The sequence below is a fragment of the Drosophila navojoa genome, chromosome X (assembly GCF_054131105.1).
Source record: "Drosophila navojoa isolate 15081-1374.11 chromosome X, UAZ_NAV_1.0, whole genome shotgun sequence".
Classification (NCBI taxonomy): domain Eukaryota; kingdom Metazoa; phylum Arthropoda; class Insecta; order Diptera; family Drosophilidae; genus Drosophila; species Drosophila navojoa.
The window spans coordinates 2,293,153-2,312,500 of NC_142895.1; the positions used below are offsets into that span (position 1 = coordinate 2,293,153).

Below are 19,348 nucleotides of genomic sequence, written 5' to 3' on the forward strand. Positions count from 1 at the left end.
TACAGGCTTTCTCCTAGAAATCCGAAAAATTCTATCATTTCCTTTCCCAGGAAACCAGCCACAGGCCCTCTGAAGTACCCTCCTTTCAGCTCTACCGGAGATTTTCCCAGAAATCCTTCTAGAACTACACCCAGAAAGGGGTTCAACGAACATTCAAGCTCTTCTTCGCTACTCCTCGACAGTTTTATTAGAAGTCGTACCAAAGCCTCTACCGGATACCTTCTCCACCCATTAGGTGTACCTCTCTTAGGACTACTGGCAGCTCCTCCCGTAGGAAACCGACTAACCCCTCGCCCAACTCTCTCTCCTAGAGTTTTCCGAGCACTCTTTAAAGCAGCTCTGCCGATAACTCTACATGTATCTCTACCAAGCACCGTCCCATGAACCCTTCCAACACCTCCATGAGCAACTCTTTCAAATGTCCCACCACACAGGAGCCCTGGCAACAGGTCACCAAGGATCCATTACACACACGAGCCCGCTCAGCACCCGCTCAGCACCCTCTCAGAGCAACTCTTTCAAAACTCTTTTCTGGCACACTCTTTCCGTCTCTGTCTCGTCTCGCTTGGAGATCAAAAACGGCGCCAACTTTTAAATATGTTACAGCACTTCTCTTTATTATTGTTCTTCTTTTAGTTGGTTTCGGGTTGTTGTTGTTCTCGGCACTCATTAAACGAACTCTAGCTAAAGCAAAAGTTATGCAAGACAAGTGGAAGAAGTTGAAGAAGGAAGAAGAGGCGCCAGAATAATAAAGAAGAAGAAACTTGGCGAACGACCTTGACACTGAAAAAGTGAGAGAAAACTGAATACGAAAAGTAACTGCAAAAAGCGAACTTTGCGTACCACTAAACTTTAAGGCGTTAGACGCGCGACCGACCCCGGAGACCCCGGCTACCCCTCGCCGCACATTGGCAAGCGTTAAGCGACCACGCCTATAAACACAACTTACTCAGGCGGTGCAAGAGAGAGAGAGACAGAGAGAGAGAGAGAGAGAGAGACTGAGTGACAGTGTGAGCGTGAGCGAGCGAGATAGCGAGCGGTAGCAAAGTTTACTTCAAAAGTTGGAAGGTTTTTGGCCAAAAGAAAATAAAATTTAACTTTTAAGCAACAAAATTTTATATCAAATATTTTCCAAGTGTATGTGTGTGAGTGCGTGTGTGTGTGCGTGTGTGCGTGTGTGTCTGCGCCTATGCCAAACGCTGAACTTTGAACCCGCCGTGAATTCAATTTTGGCTTAGTTAAAAAGCGTGCGAAATACCCTGTAAAAGCAACTGCAGAAGTGAATATGCATTCAAGTGAATATGAATATGAATATGAGTATGAATATGCATATGAACATGAATATGAATGTGAATATGAATCTGAATATGAATATGAATATGAATATGAATATGAATATGAATATGAATATGAATATGAATATGAATATGAATATGAATATGAATATGAATATGAATATGAATATGAATATGAATATGAATATGAATATGAATATGAATATGAATATGAATATGCATATGAATATAAATATGAATATGAATATCAATACGAATATATGTACATATGAATAGGAAAATGAATATGAATATGAATATGAATATATATACATATGAATTTGAATATCTCAATATCTCAAATCCTTTTATACAGGAATTCATGGAGTATAACTCTCAGATCCAACGTCGAATGCGACTTTTGAGGGTCGCCTATCGTTTATCGATAACATTTCGACTGCTGCTTCCGATCAGTGGGCAGCTTGAACTCAAAGAGGGGCAAGCATTGCGTGGTAACTGAAAACCATTGTTGTTGCTGCTGCTGCCTTTGACTCATTAACATCCTGCAAGGATAACGCACAAAACAACAACAACAACAACAACAACAACAGCAAAAAAGTTAAGTGAAAACCCTTTTTCCCGCTTGTTGCTGTTGTTGTTGTTGTTGCCGGCTGCAAAGTTTCCGCTGCGAGCCAAAGTTTCGTCTCGCCAGAAGCAACAGCAGCCGCACCGCATCGCACCGCCCCGCCCACGCAGTCACGCCCCCTTCGAACAGCTGTGGCGCCAGCGTTGATCAGCTGATGCCGTGCCACGCCCACCGTTTCTGGCCACGCTGTTTGCCCACTTTGCAGCTGTGTGTGTGTGTGTGTGTGTGTTAAAAAGTTGGTCACACTCGTTCATATTATTTTATAGGCCGTTCCGTCGCCAAAGTTCCAAACAACAACAACAACAACAACAACTGAAACTTTTGACAATACCTAATTGCAAAGTTTTGCTGATATTGCGCGTGAAGGGGGGCGTGGCCGGGATGCTGTACGCCGCCTCTTTAAAGAGTTGCGTGTGGCCTATTTTTTTCATTGCCCTGTTCTCTCTCCTTCTCTCTCTCTCTCTCTCTCTCTCTCTCTCTCTCGCTCTCTCGCTGTCTCTCTATTCTGTTATAGCTTAGACGCAACAACAACAACAACAGCAATGATAACATTTAGTGCGTCGCAAAAGTTTGCAACAACAAAAATTTTTTTTTTGTTTCTGTTTTTTGAAACTTCTTCAGCGACCTCTCTATCTGGCTCTCTCGCTCTCTCTCTCTGTGGCTCGACCGCCAAAGTTTTTTGAAAATACAAAAAAAAAAAACAAAGTTACCCAACTCGAAATGCCCTGTGCTCGGACACAGGGTGCTCGAGGAGCTTGATAAAGTTTTAACGAAAAATCAATACAATTTGTCAGAGTTTCGTGACTTTTGGGTTAAAGTGCGTGCGAGACTTTAATTTGCAGTCTAGACCACAAATTCCGTTAGCTAATGAGAGTAGAGAAGCCTAAGAGATAAGCGGAAGGGCGACTGCAGAGCGTGGTGGCTGGGAAGATCTTATAGATGTTATAGAAAGGATGAGGCAATAAGGATGTGGAGTAAATATATGTACGTATGTATGTCTCTATATATTCCCTTCTAATCCGATTCGCTCTTCTCTTTTATCATTACTGACTTCAGTCTTCTGTCTTCTATAATCTGTATTATCTCTTCTCTAATCTCTATTCAGTATTAGATCTTGTTTCTTGTTTCTTCACTCTTCAGACTCTTCACTTGCCTTTCCAGTCACTACTCTCCACACTCCACACACTACTCACCTCTCTCCGCTTTACATTTTCGACTCTCCACTCTCTATCCTCCACTATCCAATATGCATTCTCCACTCTCCACTCCCTACTCTCTACTCTCTCCTCTTTACTCTCTACTATCTACTCTCTCCCCTCTTCTCTCCACTCTCAACTCTCCATTCTCCGTTTTCTACTCACCAGTCTTCACTTTCTACACTCCACTCTCGTCACTCTCCACTCTTAACTCTCCGTTCTCCACTTTTAAGCCTCCACTCTCAACTCTCCATTCTCCTCTCTTAAGCCTCCACTCTCAACTCTTCACTCTCAACTCTCCACTCCGTATTCTCTCCTCTTTACTCTCTACTCTCTCCTCCTTACTCTAGAATTTCTACTATTTACTCTCTCTTCTCTTCTCTCCACTCTCAACTCTCCATTCTCCGCTCTCTACTTACCGCTCTTCACTCTCTACACTCCCCTCTCGTCACTCTCCACTATCAACTCTCAACTCTCCATTCTCCATTCTCAACTCTCCTTTCTCAATTCCCCATTCTCCACTTTCTACTTACCACTCTTCACTCTCCACACTTCTCTTTTCACTCTCCAATGTCCATACTCCTCTCTCCACAGTCCAATCTCCACTCTCGACACACACGACTCTTTACTCCCCACTCTCTCTCTCTGCTTAACATTCTCGACTCTCCACACTCCTCCTTCGGCACACTCGACTCTTCACTCTCCTCTCCCAACTCTTTCTCTACTTTACATTCTAGACTCTCCGCTCTCCACACTCCACTCTTCATTCTCTCCACACTCTTCTCTGCCAATTCCTGTTGGATGCAGTCAGGGAATTCCCCAATCGAGTGCGCGAGTCGATCAATCACTCGACTGCACAACAGACCCCCAAAATGCAAATGCTCGGCTCTAATGCGCATCAAGCGTCTGGGCGCACCACCCGAACCACACGCAACCGAGCACTTAGCGTCACTGTGGCAACCCCGTGATTGTTGAGGCGACATTCGCTTGATGCTTATATATCATGCATGCACAACAATTTTCCGCGGGGAAAACGAGGGGAAAAGCCGTGAAAAACCCGAAATGACAAATGATCGTGCAAACATTTGGCAAATCCACGATTTCCATAATGAACGACGAGCCACCGACACACGCCGCCACACCTCCTTCCATTGGGGGGGGTGGAGAGGGGGGTGTCTTCTGTGTGTAGGCAGATAAATATTATGGCATAAAACACTTTGGCGACGCCACTTGGCGCATTATTTCATGAGCTCGTTACCGAGAGAGAAAAAAAAAACAACACCAACTGCCACAGCCAGTGCCACGCCCACACCCACGCCCACGCCCAGCCTCTGTCAAGCTGTATATAAATAACAAAACCGAATCGCTGCGGGAGTCGTGGAACGAGCGCTGTCCCGGCGTAAATAATGCCCACCTGTGCTGCTTCGCGGGCATGGGCCTCTCCACACCGCCCCTACCCCTCCCCCCCCTTCGCTCCGCTCCAAAATTATGACTTCACTTACAAGAAAACATTAAAGTTTAACATTAAATGGCATGTCATTTGGGCCCCGGAACAGCTCAAGACAGCGACTGCGACAGCGGCAGAGCCAGGGCTTGACTTAACGGCAAGCCACATGTCACATGCCACACACATCACACACACACACATGCACACACACACACACATACACACATGAAGACAGATGAGTGTGCGGTCTCATCACATCAAAATTTTGCCTAAATTGCATTTTGAGTCGCAAGTTTCAAAGTTCGATTGCAAACTATTGCGCAATGTGGGCGGAGGAGGGTGGGCAAATGGGCGTGGCAGAGCCCAAAACATAATTACACGACAAATACACACACATGTAGACATGTATCTATATTGCAAATCAAATAACTTTAATTGAGTTCAATATGGGAAGGACTTGAACAGAAAGAGAGATAGAGAGAGGGAGGCAGGAAGAGGGAGTGGGAGTGAGAGAGAGAGAGAGAGTTTACTGTGCAACTAATTGAGACAGTGTAGAGCAGTCCAATGAAAGTGCATGGCAGAGAGTTACCCCTTACCCCACCTCATCTCAACTACTTTGCTGTGGGAACCTGTCAGGAATACGTTGAAGACTTCAGCTAATAGGAGACCTATTAAATGGGCTAAGCTAACCGAAAAGTACTCTTTGCAAATTTACACTAATTTAACTCATGGAATGGGCTACATGTGAGTGGATAGATGACCAGACTGATGGAAGGCGTAAGGAGGAGCCTTTAGACGAAGGGGAATACGGGCATACGAACGGACGGACGGAAATATGTAGGAACAGACGAGAATACAAACAGGAGGACAAGAATACGAATGGACGTACAAACGGACAGACGAGTATATGAAGGGACGGACGGGTATACGAACGGGAGGACAAGAATAAGAATGTATGAACAGGAATACGACTGGACGGACGAGAAAACAAACGAAATACGAATTCGTCGGACAGGCATACAAACGGACAGACGAGTATATGAAGGGATGGACGGGTATACGAACGAATGTAGAAGAATGTATTAACAGGAATACGAATGAACGGAAAGACGAGAAAACAGACAGGAATACAAACGGACGGAGGGTAATACGAATTTCACGGACGGGCATACGAATGGACGAGCGAGAATATGAACGGACGCAAGGAAATATGAACGGACGGATAAGAATACGAATAAATTTACACGAATTCCCATGGACAGACGAGAATATGGACAGCAATACAAACGGACGGAGGGGAATACGAATTCAACGGACGAGAATATGAACGGACGCACTGAAATATGAACGGACGCACGGAAATATGAACGAACGGAGGGACAGATACATCGATATATAAGTGGACAGAGTGCCAGACGGCTGGACAGAGGGACCGACAAATATGCTGAGAGACAGGCATATGGATAGACGTCTATAAAAAAGGATAATCAAACAGATCGACAAACAGACGGAGAGACAAACTATAATGAATAGTCTAAAATGTTTCACCTAATCAAAGAATTAATGCATCTATATAACTAAGCTAGCCTTTTAACCCAATTTCCAATTTTTCAAGAACTTTCTTGTATTAACTACATCGATTCATAAACAAGAAACATGAGATTTTCTTTATAGTAAAAATTTCTCCGTTAATGTCTTGATTATCTTGTCGAAAAGGATTGTAATTCCTAGGAAGTAATACAAAGTACTTAAAAGTGACAAATAATAGATAAAACTAAGACGAAATTCTAGGCAAAGGCTTTAGCCAAATTTTCAAATCGATTTCCGTAGACTCGAATTTGATTGGCGCTTAAACTGCACAACATTGTTGTTGTACGTCCTATGCGTCCTCTCTCCATCGCAAAGGTGTTTAAGATGTTACAAGAACTACATGAGACATGCCAGATACTGAACCACTAGGCTTTACAAATAGGATCTAATTAGTTTCATTTTGACTTCAGTTAGAAAACAGACATTGAACCACCAGTCTAAGGAATGAGAGAGTTACAGAGTTACAGAGTTTCCTTTCCCTCAAATAACTGAATTAACTTGGATTCATTTAGTAGAAAATTCTCGTTTTTAAGACTCGCTTTGAATTCTCAGTTTAGTTAAAGTTCCTATATGAGAAGTGTATGGTAAAGTCTCTAGAAACTCAATCCCAGCTTTAAGACTTCCCCTGGCTGAGACTTAAGCTTCAAAGACTCCCCAGTCAACCAGAGAGAGAGAAAACCCGAGTCTCAGGATCTAGCTGCTGCTAACTGGGAGTTTAGAAGCTCGACAAGTAGCTCTACATCTTCACACACATACGCGGCGGGTGTTAGATAATGGATGCTCAGTTCAGATCCGCTGGGAACTGGGCTAATTGTGAACTGCTTGGCGATGCGCCATCGGGTCATAAATACAATAAGTTGGCCTTGCCAAAAGATATACGACTCTTTATACGCGACAATTTATGAAAGTGCGAACGGAGGGTGGGTGGTTGGCGGGGCGGGACGGGGCGTTAGTCGTTGAAGCTGACATTGGCGCTCAGGCAAGGCGCTCATTAGGATAATTGCAGGCAATTAACTAAATTGCTGGCGCATTTGTCGCTTTAGTCTCCGAACAGAGTGAGTGAGAGAGGAGAAGGATGGGGGGGGAGTACGAGAGGGGCGCGAGCTAAATAAAGGGGGAAAGTTAAGTGCGGGGGTTGTTTGGCTTATAGAAATTATGGTTCATAAATTGCGCCAGCTGAAAGTATGCCACATACAGCGAGAGAGAGAGAGAGAGAGGGAGAGATGGAGAGAGAGAGAGAGAGGGGGGGAGAGGCGAGGACACGTCAGCGTCTGCTTTAGTACGTTTTAATTAGCTGACGCATTTTTTGGCTCATGCCCCATGTGGCACGTTCGGCAACCTGGCCGAGCCGTGATTAGATGACCGCTGAATTGGTAATCAATGCCTAACGCTCTCCCTCCCCCTCTCTCTCCCTCTCTCGTGCAGCTTAATAAAAGCGCGCTGCGTACGTGACGCTCACGTTAAGAGTTTTCGCACACACTTTACAGCCAACGAACCCCCGCCCTCCCATCTGCTATGCCCTCTACCAGCCACGCCCATTGCGCCTTGTTTTAGACGCCTTTCGCTGGCCACGTGATGCGGCTGGAACGTGTCTGGTAATGAAATCATTTCCGTGCGCTTTTGAAGTTTCTTTGCCGGTATTATCTGGTCACAGCTGCCAAATGCACTGAGAGAAATTATCTAGCAATAAGCTTGCATAGATTTCAAAGAAGACAGGCAGATCGACAGACGGACGGACAGGTGGATGGACGGATGAATGTAGAGAAAAACAAATACAAAGCGTCGGATAGACGGTCAGAAATACGGGCAACTAGACGGATGGACGAAAGAATGGATAAAGAGACGCAAACGGTCAGACGGAGGATCAAAAATACGGGCAGCCGGGCAAAGTGCCGGACGGATAGACGGAAGCAAGGATTGCCAAACAAACAGATGGATGGATAGTCCGGCAGGAGCTAAGACGGACGGATAATCCAACGGGACCTTAGACGTACTCTCAGGCAAACTAAAGAACGGAAAGACGCATAGACAAACGAGCAAATGTACGAGCGGACAGATGGATACAAGCACGGAGAGACAGGCGGATGGAAGAAAGGATAGACGGACAGACCGCAGAAGCAGAAGCAGAAATACAGATAAATAGACAGGTAAGGGCACAGAAGAATCGTTGAATAGATAGACGGCCGAGTAGATAGGTATATAAGCGGATAAATAGACAAACGGATAGAATGAAATCCGCAAAGCTCTTTCAGCAACTGAACACGTCTCCAAAGGCAAAACAAATTTCCCATATACACTGAGCTACATAAATGTAGCTCTTTTCAATCGGTATCAAACCGAAATATAGCTCGTATACCGATACGACAATGCTTTTTTTTTTCTCAGTGTACTTTCGGCTAAGATGCTTTGATCGCATTAAGCTGCATGCTTCGTGTTTGTGCTTCACTTGACTGTGGCAACGGAATGCTAAATTAGTGGGCATAGCCCAAAGGTGGGCGTGGCTGGCCACACAGAGAGCGAGAGAGCGAGAGAGAGAGAGATGGAGCGTGAGAGACAGCGCCTAGAGTTATGCAATGGTAAAATTTTTGCAGCTTCAAATGCAACAACAACAAGACGAAGCAGCAGAAGCTAACGGAAAGCTGAGCACCAAAATGAAATCGATTTATCTGTTCTATTGACGCAGCTAACCAAACACACACACACACACACACACACACATGCATGCATACACACAGAGGCGCGCACATATGACCATTGTGTGGGCGACAAGCTGTCAGTGGGAGTGTATATACATATTTGGCTTATATATACCTAAAATAACATATATATACACACACACACATGCGGGTGTGTATGTGTTTGTGTACATGTTCCGCTATGTGCGGTGGGTGGAGCCTACGACGAAATGGCCAAGCGCTTACGCTCGCTATGCATGTGTTTGTGTGTGTGTGTGCATGTGTCGCAACTGTTTTGTGTCTGTGTGCGTGTGTGTTGTGTCCAATCAGAAGCAAGTGCCAGGCACACACACACGCACACAGACGTAGGCAGCTGCACATGTGTCGGAGTCGTGGCTCGCAGTGACAATCGCAATCAGACGAAGAAAAAAAAAAACAACACACGAAGAAGAAGCAGCAGCAGCGGCAGCAGCAGAGAAATAGTAAAGCAAAGCAACAGCAACTGGAAATAAAACGGTACATGGTGCGAGGAAGAGGGCAACAGAGATGGCAAACGAGCTTCAAGCGAAACGAAAAAAAAAAACAAAAAAACAAAAATAACAAGGCATAAGAGCGAGACAACAAATCAAATACAATAAAATATCAAGAAGAAGAAGAGGAAGAAGAAGAACAGAGCAGTGCAGAAGAAGGCAGCATCAAAACAACAAAACAATAAAAACAAAATATAACAACAAATGGAATAAAATCGCAAAAAATTGCTGAACCAAAAATTGTTGAAGCAAATAACTGAGAGAAATGTACAATAGATATATGTATATATGTAGATATAGATAGATATGTATATATGTATGTACATATGTATGTATGTAAAGATGTGCAGGAATCGTAGTAATATGTAAGGATGGTCAGAGGAGCAGACAGTCAAGTTTTAGCTTAGAGCTACAGCAAAAGTTTTGTTTAAAAGGTTTATATGTAAATATATGTATGTATATGTATACTTATAGACATACATATACATACATATGTAGTTGTATATGTAAATATTTCTAATAGAAATTCTTTTTTACATTTGAGTCTATATAAAATTTGTGTATATACATAAGTGTAAATAAGTCTGTAAAAAATTGTACATACATACATACATACATATGTATATCTACATATAAAGTGTAAGATCTAATAATCACTTATTAAGGCTATTACCATATAGAGGTTGACCTTAGCATGGCATTGGTTGAAAGCCAACTCGAACTACTATACATAGTATGTACATAGATAGAATTACATACATACATATGTATGTATGTCTATAGAAGAGTATACACATGTATGCATGTATAAATGCATATGTAAATGCATATCCCCAAACATACGGCATGTTTGCATGATCTTTAAGCATACATAATTACATACATGCATACAGATGCATTTGTATGTGAGCTTTTATATGTATGCTACATTTCTCTTTCTTTCTTTTTGTGTCCGCATTAAAGTTGACAAAGTTGCCAAATGTTGAGCAGGAAACGAAAGGCGCAAAAACACACGCATACACACAAACAGACATACACAGACACACACACACACAGCTAGTGCAATGAAATGTGTGCTGCAGATTTGTTAGCAAATGATTCTCCGGCTGCAATGGGAGTTGCAGCAACAAAGCCGAGCACAGCAGAACTCTCTGCTTCCGGCCCCTTCCCCATTATTCTGCCCCTTCCACAAGCGCTCACCCTGCCTCGCAGCACCACTTGCCCTACCAGCCGTTTAACACTAACTAAGCAGCTTATTTTGTTGTTGCTGGCGATTTTTCTAATACACAAAAGAAACAGAAGGAGGGAGGGTGAGAACGAGATGAAGATGAAGATGGAGAAAAAAATATATAATGTGCCGCAGGGTTGTGGCAGGTTGGGGCAGGGCGCTGGGCAAGTTAAGAAATCAAACAGCTGACATAAATAACATTTTAATTTAAATACGACAGGACAACGGCTGCAACAACAACAACAACAACAGCGACAGAAGCAGCAACAGCAACAGCAATAATAATAACAAAAGCGGCACAGCACATCTTTTTACCGTTAAGGTAAAGCCAGCGAAGGCAAGGCAAGGCAATCACAGCAACAGCAGCAACACATATTTAAAGAGCAGCTCAACAACAACAACAACAACAACAACAGCCACAAAGAGGGACAGCGAGCACGGCAGGCAGGCAAACAAAATTAAACAGGACCAACAACAATAAGCACAGAGCAGAAATGAGAGAAGAGAAAAGGAACGGTACAAATTTAAATGCATTTGTTATGACAGCATAGACACTGTAATGCCCTGTAAAATAATTAAAATGAAAATATATGTGAAACTGCAAATTGATAAATATGTATATATATCTATATATATATATTTTAACACCCATTTAAATATATATATATGAATATATTTTATAAATATTTAGTTAAATATGAAATTATATTTCTATAAATAATCACAAGTGATGCAAGGCATTCGCTTAAACCTCGTAAAGTTTTACAGCAAAAGGAAAACATATAGTTGTTAGTTGAAATAAAGATATCTCAAAATAATTTATATTGAAACCGAACTATATAAGCATACAAATATATAAATGTACATTGCGGACAGTTAAATACTTATAAATATATACACGAACATAGAGTAGTGACAATAATTTAGCTTTCCTAATGAAATTAACTATATTAAATTGATAATGGCACCACAACGTTATCTATATACGTATACGTACATATGCAAAATAACTGGCATATGCGCATATGTATGTGTATACGTCTATTTCTTAGCCAAATTCGAAGTTTTGGTCAAGGAACATTTGAGCTTTGACACAGATTCGGGCGTTGGAATAAGACTTCCGGTAATCTCTTTATCCACCTGCATCGGCTTGGCTGGATTCTGTTTGGCCATCTGGTAATCACCCGAATCGAAATATTTTTGACCCTTCTTCATGCGCTTCTGCAGAAATATGGATTCAGGTTTGGGTAAGCCCTTTGGATACTTTTTGGCCATTAGCTTCGCCTCCTCCAATTGCTCAGCTGATTTGACCTCTTTCTGGTTATGGTCCATTTATGCAAATATATTATATACCTAAACATATGTACGTATATAATTAATATGCAAATCTACAAATGTTCGTAAGTACCAGTATATTTAAGCCGTTAGCTTCGAAAGTCTTGTAACGATTTTAGATTTAATTTTTCAATTGTTCAAACACAAGTGAAATGTTGAAAAGGTGAGAGAACAATGCCAAATTTGAAAAATGCGAAGCCCTAGATCTGCGTGAAAACCAAAGCTTACTTTGATTTTTCATCAGCGACCTTCGATTTGGGGCGATAGCCTAATTATCGATAGCAGCTAAAGTTGGAATACTTTCACAAATTGTTATTATATTACCATTTGATATTTGTACATATTTAATATAAAGGTTGGCCAAGCCATTGCCTTGTCTAAGCTTCCAGGGTATTTGTAACGAGCAACAGCAGTGGGCAAGTAAATTTTATTTTAAAATAAATTTATCGCCTTATCCCGTTGTCCACGGCAGCAACGGGACATAACGGGACACTCACACACCTATACAGAGGGCAAAGTCAAGTTTTTTTTTTCAGTTTTCTTTTTGTGTCTCTTTGTTGATTTTGGTTGCAGCGAACTGGCCCATAGCGCCAATTGCAGGGACACAACACATGCCATGAGCCGGCCCAGCTATCCTGCCCACCAGTCCACCTGGACGCAGCGCTCGGCTGACCCCCCACCCTGAGCCCCAGTTGGCCGCACGCAGCGCTTCATTTGAACGAAATGAAATCATAATGAGATTTTCGTTCAGTTTTTTGTTGTTGTTGCTGTCGCGTTGAGAGGGGGCTAGGATGGGCAGCGCTGGCTGTGGGCGTGGCTTGGGCATTGCCATGGACGCGGCATAATGACAAAAAATTCATAATTGGATAAAGATGCGAACGTGTGCGAGCTGCTGCTGCTGCTACTACTACTATGTGTGTGAGTGTGTATTTGTATTTGTGTTTGTATTGCGTTTAGCTATTAAAATCAGAGCCATAAAGCTAACCAAGAGCTTGAGAGCACTTTAAAGCTGCAGTCTGCAGCACATAAACGTACACACACACGCGCACACACACACATAGACACACATGTGTGTGCGTATGGCTCATTTGTCAGTTCGTTCGCTTGGATAATTGTCCTGCGATAAACAAAATTAGCAGCAATTTAAGCGAATATAGCTAAATGCCAGCCGACAAAAGGACATCGACAGGCGACAAATGCCATCAGCACACTCTCACACACATACACACATACGCAGAGGGACACACAAGCACACACACCCTCAATTTATAGCCTTTGCCTGGATATTCATGTGCCTGCTGTCGCCCTGCGACGACGACATTAGTTATAGTTTTGATGAGTGGCATTAATGAGTCGTCTCTATGTCTGCAACTGTCTAACAGACACACACACACTGTTAGTGCCTTTCTGTGTCGCCTTTTGTCTTTTTTGGCTGCGGCGGGGAGTTTTGGGCGCTGACATTAATGACACCCACACATGGCATCCAATTTGACAGGCAACATGAGCAAAATTAGTGAAAATCACAATCGCAACTCGCTAACCCCAGCCAGCACACACACAATCACACACTCGCACTACTCACACTCACACACTCACACTCCCCACACTCGCTTTTTGCAGGCGCTCTCTCACTCTCGTCCTCTTTCACTGCCTTTCTTTATGCTGCGTCTTAAAGCATTTTTTCTGTCTACTCTGTGACTTCTGCCAGCTGCTGCTGCTGCTGCTGCTGTTGCTGACCAATTCGTGGGGTTTGGGCTTGACTTTTGGGTGCCGATAACTATCGACAGCAGCCGATATTGGCAACAAGGCATGAGTTATTTATGGCTTTTAAGCGACAGCTACAGCTACAGCTAAAATCTTTCAAACACTACTTACCCCACAGCAAAAAACAAAACAAATAAATAACGGCATCAAGACTCGATGCATAGTGCAAACATGTTGGCTTCCTTTATAGCTAAATTTCAGCTGGCTATTGTGTGCCGCAATAGGAGCTGTAGCTCGAAATCTAGTGTTTTTAGCATTTTGTAGAGTAAAATTAGTTTTGTTCTTAAAACAGCCAACTTATTTAAGAGTCATTAAAACACAAAAGAAAAAAAAAAAGAAAATAAAATAAAATTAGTATTAATAATTTAAAAATATTTTTAATTTTTATTATTTGAAAATACATTTGAGAAAATTACAATATACTTAAAAATATATGTACATATATATTTTAAAAAAATGTGTAACAGTATTATTCGATTCAGCTTGCTTGATTGCTTTCTTATTTGAAAGTTAGCCGTTTTCTGGCCAATCGCGATATGGCAGCGCTGTAGCGCACGCTGTAGCAGGCGCCTTTACAGTTAAACAGCGGGGAAGCCAGCCGGGCGAAGGCCTGTCAACTCACATATGGAGATTTATTTGCAGCACATTCGAATGATAAGCGCATTTGTAAGCATTTTTAATAGAGTCCGCCGATACTAACGGTAGCGGGTCCTCGGTGGGTTAAGCGCTGCCAGTGTGTGTGTGTGTGTGTGTGTGTTAGTCCACTTTGCCTGGCAAAGCCCTCCACTCTCTCTCTTTCTCACTCCCTCTCAGCATATCTAGCTGTCAATTGCCCTCGTTTGCCCTTCAACAAATTTGGCTGATTGTGATTTAAGGCTGCGATTGTAGCTGACATAATCGAAATGCCAGAGATCAGAAATCGAATTAGAGCAAAAACAAGAAGAAGCAAATGTGAAGTGAATTTATATGCATACATACATACGTATGTACATACATATGTGTGTAAGTATGTATATTGTACACATATACAACATATTTTTCTTTGACAAGTTTATTTGAGTTGGATTTGTTTGACATGTTATACGAGAGATGGGCAACTGATACTCAAAGCAAATCCAATTGAATATAGCATGTTAGATATATTTCATATATGTATGTATGTATGTATGTATGCATTATCTATGTATATATGCATGGATAGCTTGTATTAAATACATTTCACTCTAAATTACTTGACGACATTTTAAATTGCTGCAATTTTCAAGGCAAACACTCATTTAAACGTTAAGCAGCTGCTTTATGGCTTAATTTTTAGCTTTAAACAGCGACAGAGAAAGCGCAGCGGGTGGCAGCGACGGCGATGGCGACGGCGACGGGTGAAGGACGGCAGGCACGTATGCACATTTGCCGAAAAGCAAAAAGAGAAAAACATCTGGCAACGCTGCTTAAGCAGACAACAGACAACAACACCGCAGAGTGCCAACTACATGCGTGCAATAAAAACATAGCCAAAAGCTACAGCGAAAAAAAAGGAGAAAAAAAAAGCACGAAGCAAAACGAAAAGAAAAACAAAACAGAAACTAGACAAGCAGCGCTGCTTATGTGTATGTGTGTGTGTGTGTGGGTTGGTGTGTATTTTTAGCTTAATTTTATTATAAAGCGCAGCATGTACAGGAGTGAGAGCGAGAGGGCGATGCCCGAAAGCCGCTCCCGACGCTGATAAGCCGGCAACGTCTTGTGACTTTGACTTTAATGACTGGATTTATAGGTCCTTGGAGATAATCTCGGCCACCGAGCGACACACACAACAGCAGCAACAACAGCAGCAGCAGCGCTGCCAGCGGCGACTACTGCTATTTTGTTTACCAAGCGTCAGGGCAAAAATTTGCCAGCGTCTCGCATTGAGCGAGATCCAATGTGTGTGTGTGAGAGAGAGAGAGAGGGAAGGTGATACTTTAGCGCTAAGGACGTCGTCGTTGTTACAGGGTAATTAACATCAAAGCCCGACAAAGCTCATAAAAAGACAGCGAGATAAACATACGCACACAGTGAGCGAGCGAGCGAGTGAGAGTGAGTGAGTGGTGGGTGGGGGGTGGGGGGAGACGCACACATGGGACATAGTACGTGGTGGACGTGCATAGTGAAATCAGCGGGTGGCAGCAGGAAGGCCACTATGCGGGGGCGGAGTGGGCGTGGGTCATCAACTTGTCTGCCAAGTGGCAGCACTGTTCGGCGAATTGGCGACGAAACGCTCAACGTGAAATAATGTTGACAGCGACAGCAAAAAAAGGATGCGCCAGAAAGCAGGCAACACACACACACACACACGCGCACACGGACACTCATTGCCAGACAATGAGCGTGCACGCACATGTTTGAAGCAATTAAAATCAGATAAGTTATAGAAAATGGCCTGTCGTCGACATTTAGACATGCCACTGTCACAGGAGTAGCCCTGTCTCCCTCTCTCTCTCTTTCTCTCTGCCTTTGTCTCTCTGTCTGTGGCGTCTTCCGTTACGTTTGTCACGGCTGCCATTGTCTCGTGCCTTGCCTGCCATGTTGCATGTGCCGTTGGCTCTGCATCCGCCTGTCCGCCCGCCGCCACGCCCCGCTTTACCTAATGAATTTCAACGAGCCAAAGTGACAGCCAAACGAGCAACAGAAGTAGCAGCAGCAGCAACTGCCACTTGCCACACACACACACTGCTCTACGGCCACATAGGTGTGAAATATTTTTGGGTTCAAATGCTGACAACAACAACAACAACATGGGCAGGAAGAAGAAGCAGCCAAAGAATCCGCAAAGGCAGCCAGAGCCAGCATTCAACTGTTCATTCGTATGCCCCATACACTGAATCAGCTCCTGCCACTTAGCCACGCCCCCTCACACACATACACACACACGGGGAGAGCAACTGCGCTCAGCCGCATCCGCGGCATCTTCAGCTGATGTATTCATGGCCTTGACGTTAACGGAGTGACAAAATTCGCACCCTTCGCTCAAGTGTAAATGGCGAAAACCCAAAAGAAACACGACAAAAAATTTGGATGGCTCGCGTTGGAAGTGACCGACTGGCGGATACACTGATCTGTTGGCATTCTCTCTGGCATTGACATTAGTATTAGCATTGGCATTGACATTAGTATTAGCATTAGCGTTAGTATTAACACTAGCGTTAATTTTAGCATTAGTATCAGCATTAGTATCAGCATTAGTATTAGCATAAGTATTAGTATTATCATTAGCATTAGCACTATCATTAGCATTATTATTAGCGTTAGCAATAGCATTAGTATTATTATTATCATTAACATTAGTCTTAGCATTAGCTCTAGTATAGGCATTAGTCTTAGCATTAGCATTAGCATAAGCATTTGTATCAGCATTAGTATTATCAATAGTATTAGCATTAGCATTAGCATAAGCATTGGCATTAGCATTAGTATTAGTATCAGCATTAGTATTATCATTAGCATTAGCATAAGCATTATTATTAGCATTTACGTTATTATTAGCATTAGCTCTAGTATAGGCATTAGTCTTAGCATTAGCATTAGTGTATGCATTTGTATCAGCATTAGTATTATCAATAGTATTAGCATTAGCATTAGCATTAGTATCAGCATTTGTATTATCATTAGCATTAGCATTAGCATAAGCATTACTATTAGCATTAGCTTTAGAATTGTCATTAGTTTTAGCATTATCATTAACATCAGCATTAGTATTAGCATTAATAATAACTTTGCCATCATCGAAGTTATTTGTATTGCATTGTCATTGTCATTAGTATTAGCATTACCATTAGTATTAGCATTAGCTCGAGTATAGGCATTATTAGTATTAGCGTTAGCATTAGCTTGCCCTCCATCAGTGCTATATTTATTGCAATATCATTGTCATTACTATTAGCATTAGCATTATTATTAGTTTCTCAAGCTCTCCAACTAAATGATAATACCCTAGGGTAGAGCATTCAAATCCTACAGTCACGTTGAAATATTCGCACGCCCCGTTACCACATTGTTGTGCCGTACATGTAAATCTGCGTATGTGTGTGTGTGTGTGTGTGTGTCTGAGTGGTTGGGTGGATGTAAGTCCCCCTCTACTGGATGTCGGCTCTGCGGCTCCATTGTGCACTTAAGACATTTGGCGTGCTTAACGCGCCCGCGACATTTGGACAACATGACGAAGATATTTCGAATGCCAGTTCATAATTCCGAGCAGCAAAGGGGGGGAATGGAAAGAGGAATAGAGCAGAAGAGTCAGTCCCCCCTCCCCCGACCCAGAGCAGCGGGACACTTGTCTAAACACTTGTGTTTATCACATTGCCAAGCGATTGTTGCCTGCCACGCGGAGACCCCGTATAGCCCTCGAATTGGTTGAAACAGCGTTTTAGACTTGAAAAATTTTGATTTACTAGAGGTCAATGTGTCGAAATTTCGATTTACATATTAGAATAGACGCTGTCTATATATGTACATATATATACTTATATATATATGAACATATATATACATATGCCTATAAATATGTCTAGAATTGGCTTCTCGGCAGCTAGAGCTACTTCCTCTTACGTCATTTGGTGGGGGGACTGGTCAAAAGTTGTCGATTCGGAATTTGTGAAGAAAATTAAAAGGTAAACAAGAACTTTTTTCGCTCTCATCGAATGGATGCGGCTTTGCGGTTATCGGGAATAGATCTTGAATAGAGAATTCGACGAAATTAGAGAGTTTCCATGCACAGATCTCTATTGGCGTCTATTGGCTCTTCTCGCTTGGCTCGTAGCCCGTTTCGACGATATTTTTACCAGGCTGTTCCGCATCGCTCGACTGATGACATAGCTCCGGGGGCTTATGACTTGTCTTAGAGGTAACATTCGGTTTCTCTTTGCCATCGATATTTGCCTCGGGATGACTCAGTTGCTCGGCTATGAAACGCTGCAGGCGAAATCGAGTGGGGTATGAACATATTTCGTAGGATCTATGATGCATCTGGATGCCTGTTGGCGGTCCACTTACCCCATTCAGGTCGAGGCTGGCCTTGCTCTTCTTCAGTATACCGCACAGACCCTCCTGCGACATGTCCATATCCATGCTAACTGTATATATATGCAATGAAAATTTTGAGACTTTGGAAAGCGCTGGAAATTTCAAATAGAACAAAAATTGTCTACTTCAAAATCTATTTGTGAACGGAAACAATTTTTGAACTGAACGGCTGAGAGAAATTCTGTTGACTTTTGACTGGATATGCGATACTTCTAGGCCTACTTCGATGGCTTGAAGTGGCCCAAACCAGGTCTAAGGTGGTGAGTGGGAGGGGCAGGGAGGAGAGGAGGATGGGTAGAGCTTGTTTGCCTGCTGTGGCTGTGCGTTGCGGGGCAATTGCGGGCACTTGATGCTTACCGCCCTCTTGGGCACTCAACAGGGCGTGGCCCAGCTGGCAGCCAAAAAGAAATCATTGTTGTTGTTGTTGCATTGTTGTTATTGTTGTTAATCCAAATGCCAGGCATTCGGATGCACTCGCGCGTACCCAAGCAGCAGCAGCAGCAGCAGCCGCAGCCCCATCTACCCCCCTCCCTCTAGAGAAACAACCATCCCCCCATCCTCCCACGACTCAGCAACAAGAGCAAATGCACTTGACTTGAAAAGCCAAAGAG

General features: G+C 42.9%; 1 protein-coding gene and 1 long non-coding RNA gene across 2 annotated transcripts; both read right to left on the reverse strand.

The window, feature by feature from the left end:
- Positions 1-11,468: 11,468 nt before the first annotated feature.
- On the reverse strand, positions 11,469-12,122 carry LOC108657694 (alpha-endosulfine). Its single transcript, XM_018110350.2, has 2 exons — positions 11,995-12,122; positions 11,469-11,939 (listed from the first exon to the last, which is right to left on the reverse strand). Exon 2 carries the CDS (start codon positions 11,916-11,918, stop codon positions 11,628-11,630), a length of 291 nt encoding a protein of 96 aa, XP_017965839.1. The 5' UTR covers positions 11,919-11,939; positions 11,995-12,122; the 3' UTR covers positions 11,469-11,627.
- A 5,957-nt stretch (positions 12,123-18,079) lies between these two features.
- LOC149090519 (uncharacterized) lies at positions 18,080-18,914 on the reverse strand. Its single transcript, XR_016197395.1, has 2 exons — positions 18,708-18,914; positions 18,080-18,626 (listed from the first exon to the last, which is right to left on the reverse strand). It is a non-coding gene; the product is annotated as an uncharacterized LOC149090519 (long non-coding RNA).
- Between the last annotated feature and the right edge of the window lie 434 nt (positions 18,915-19,348).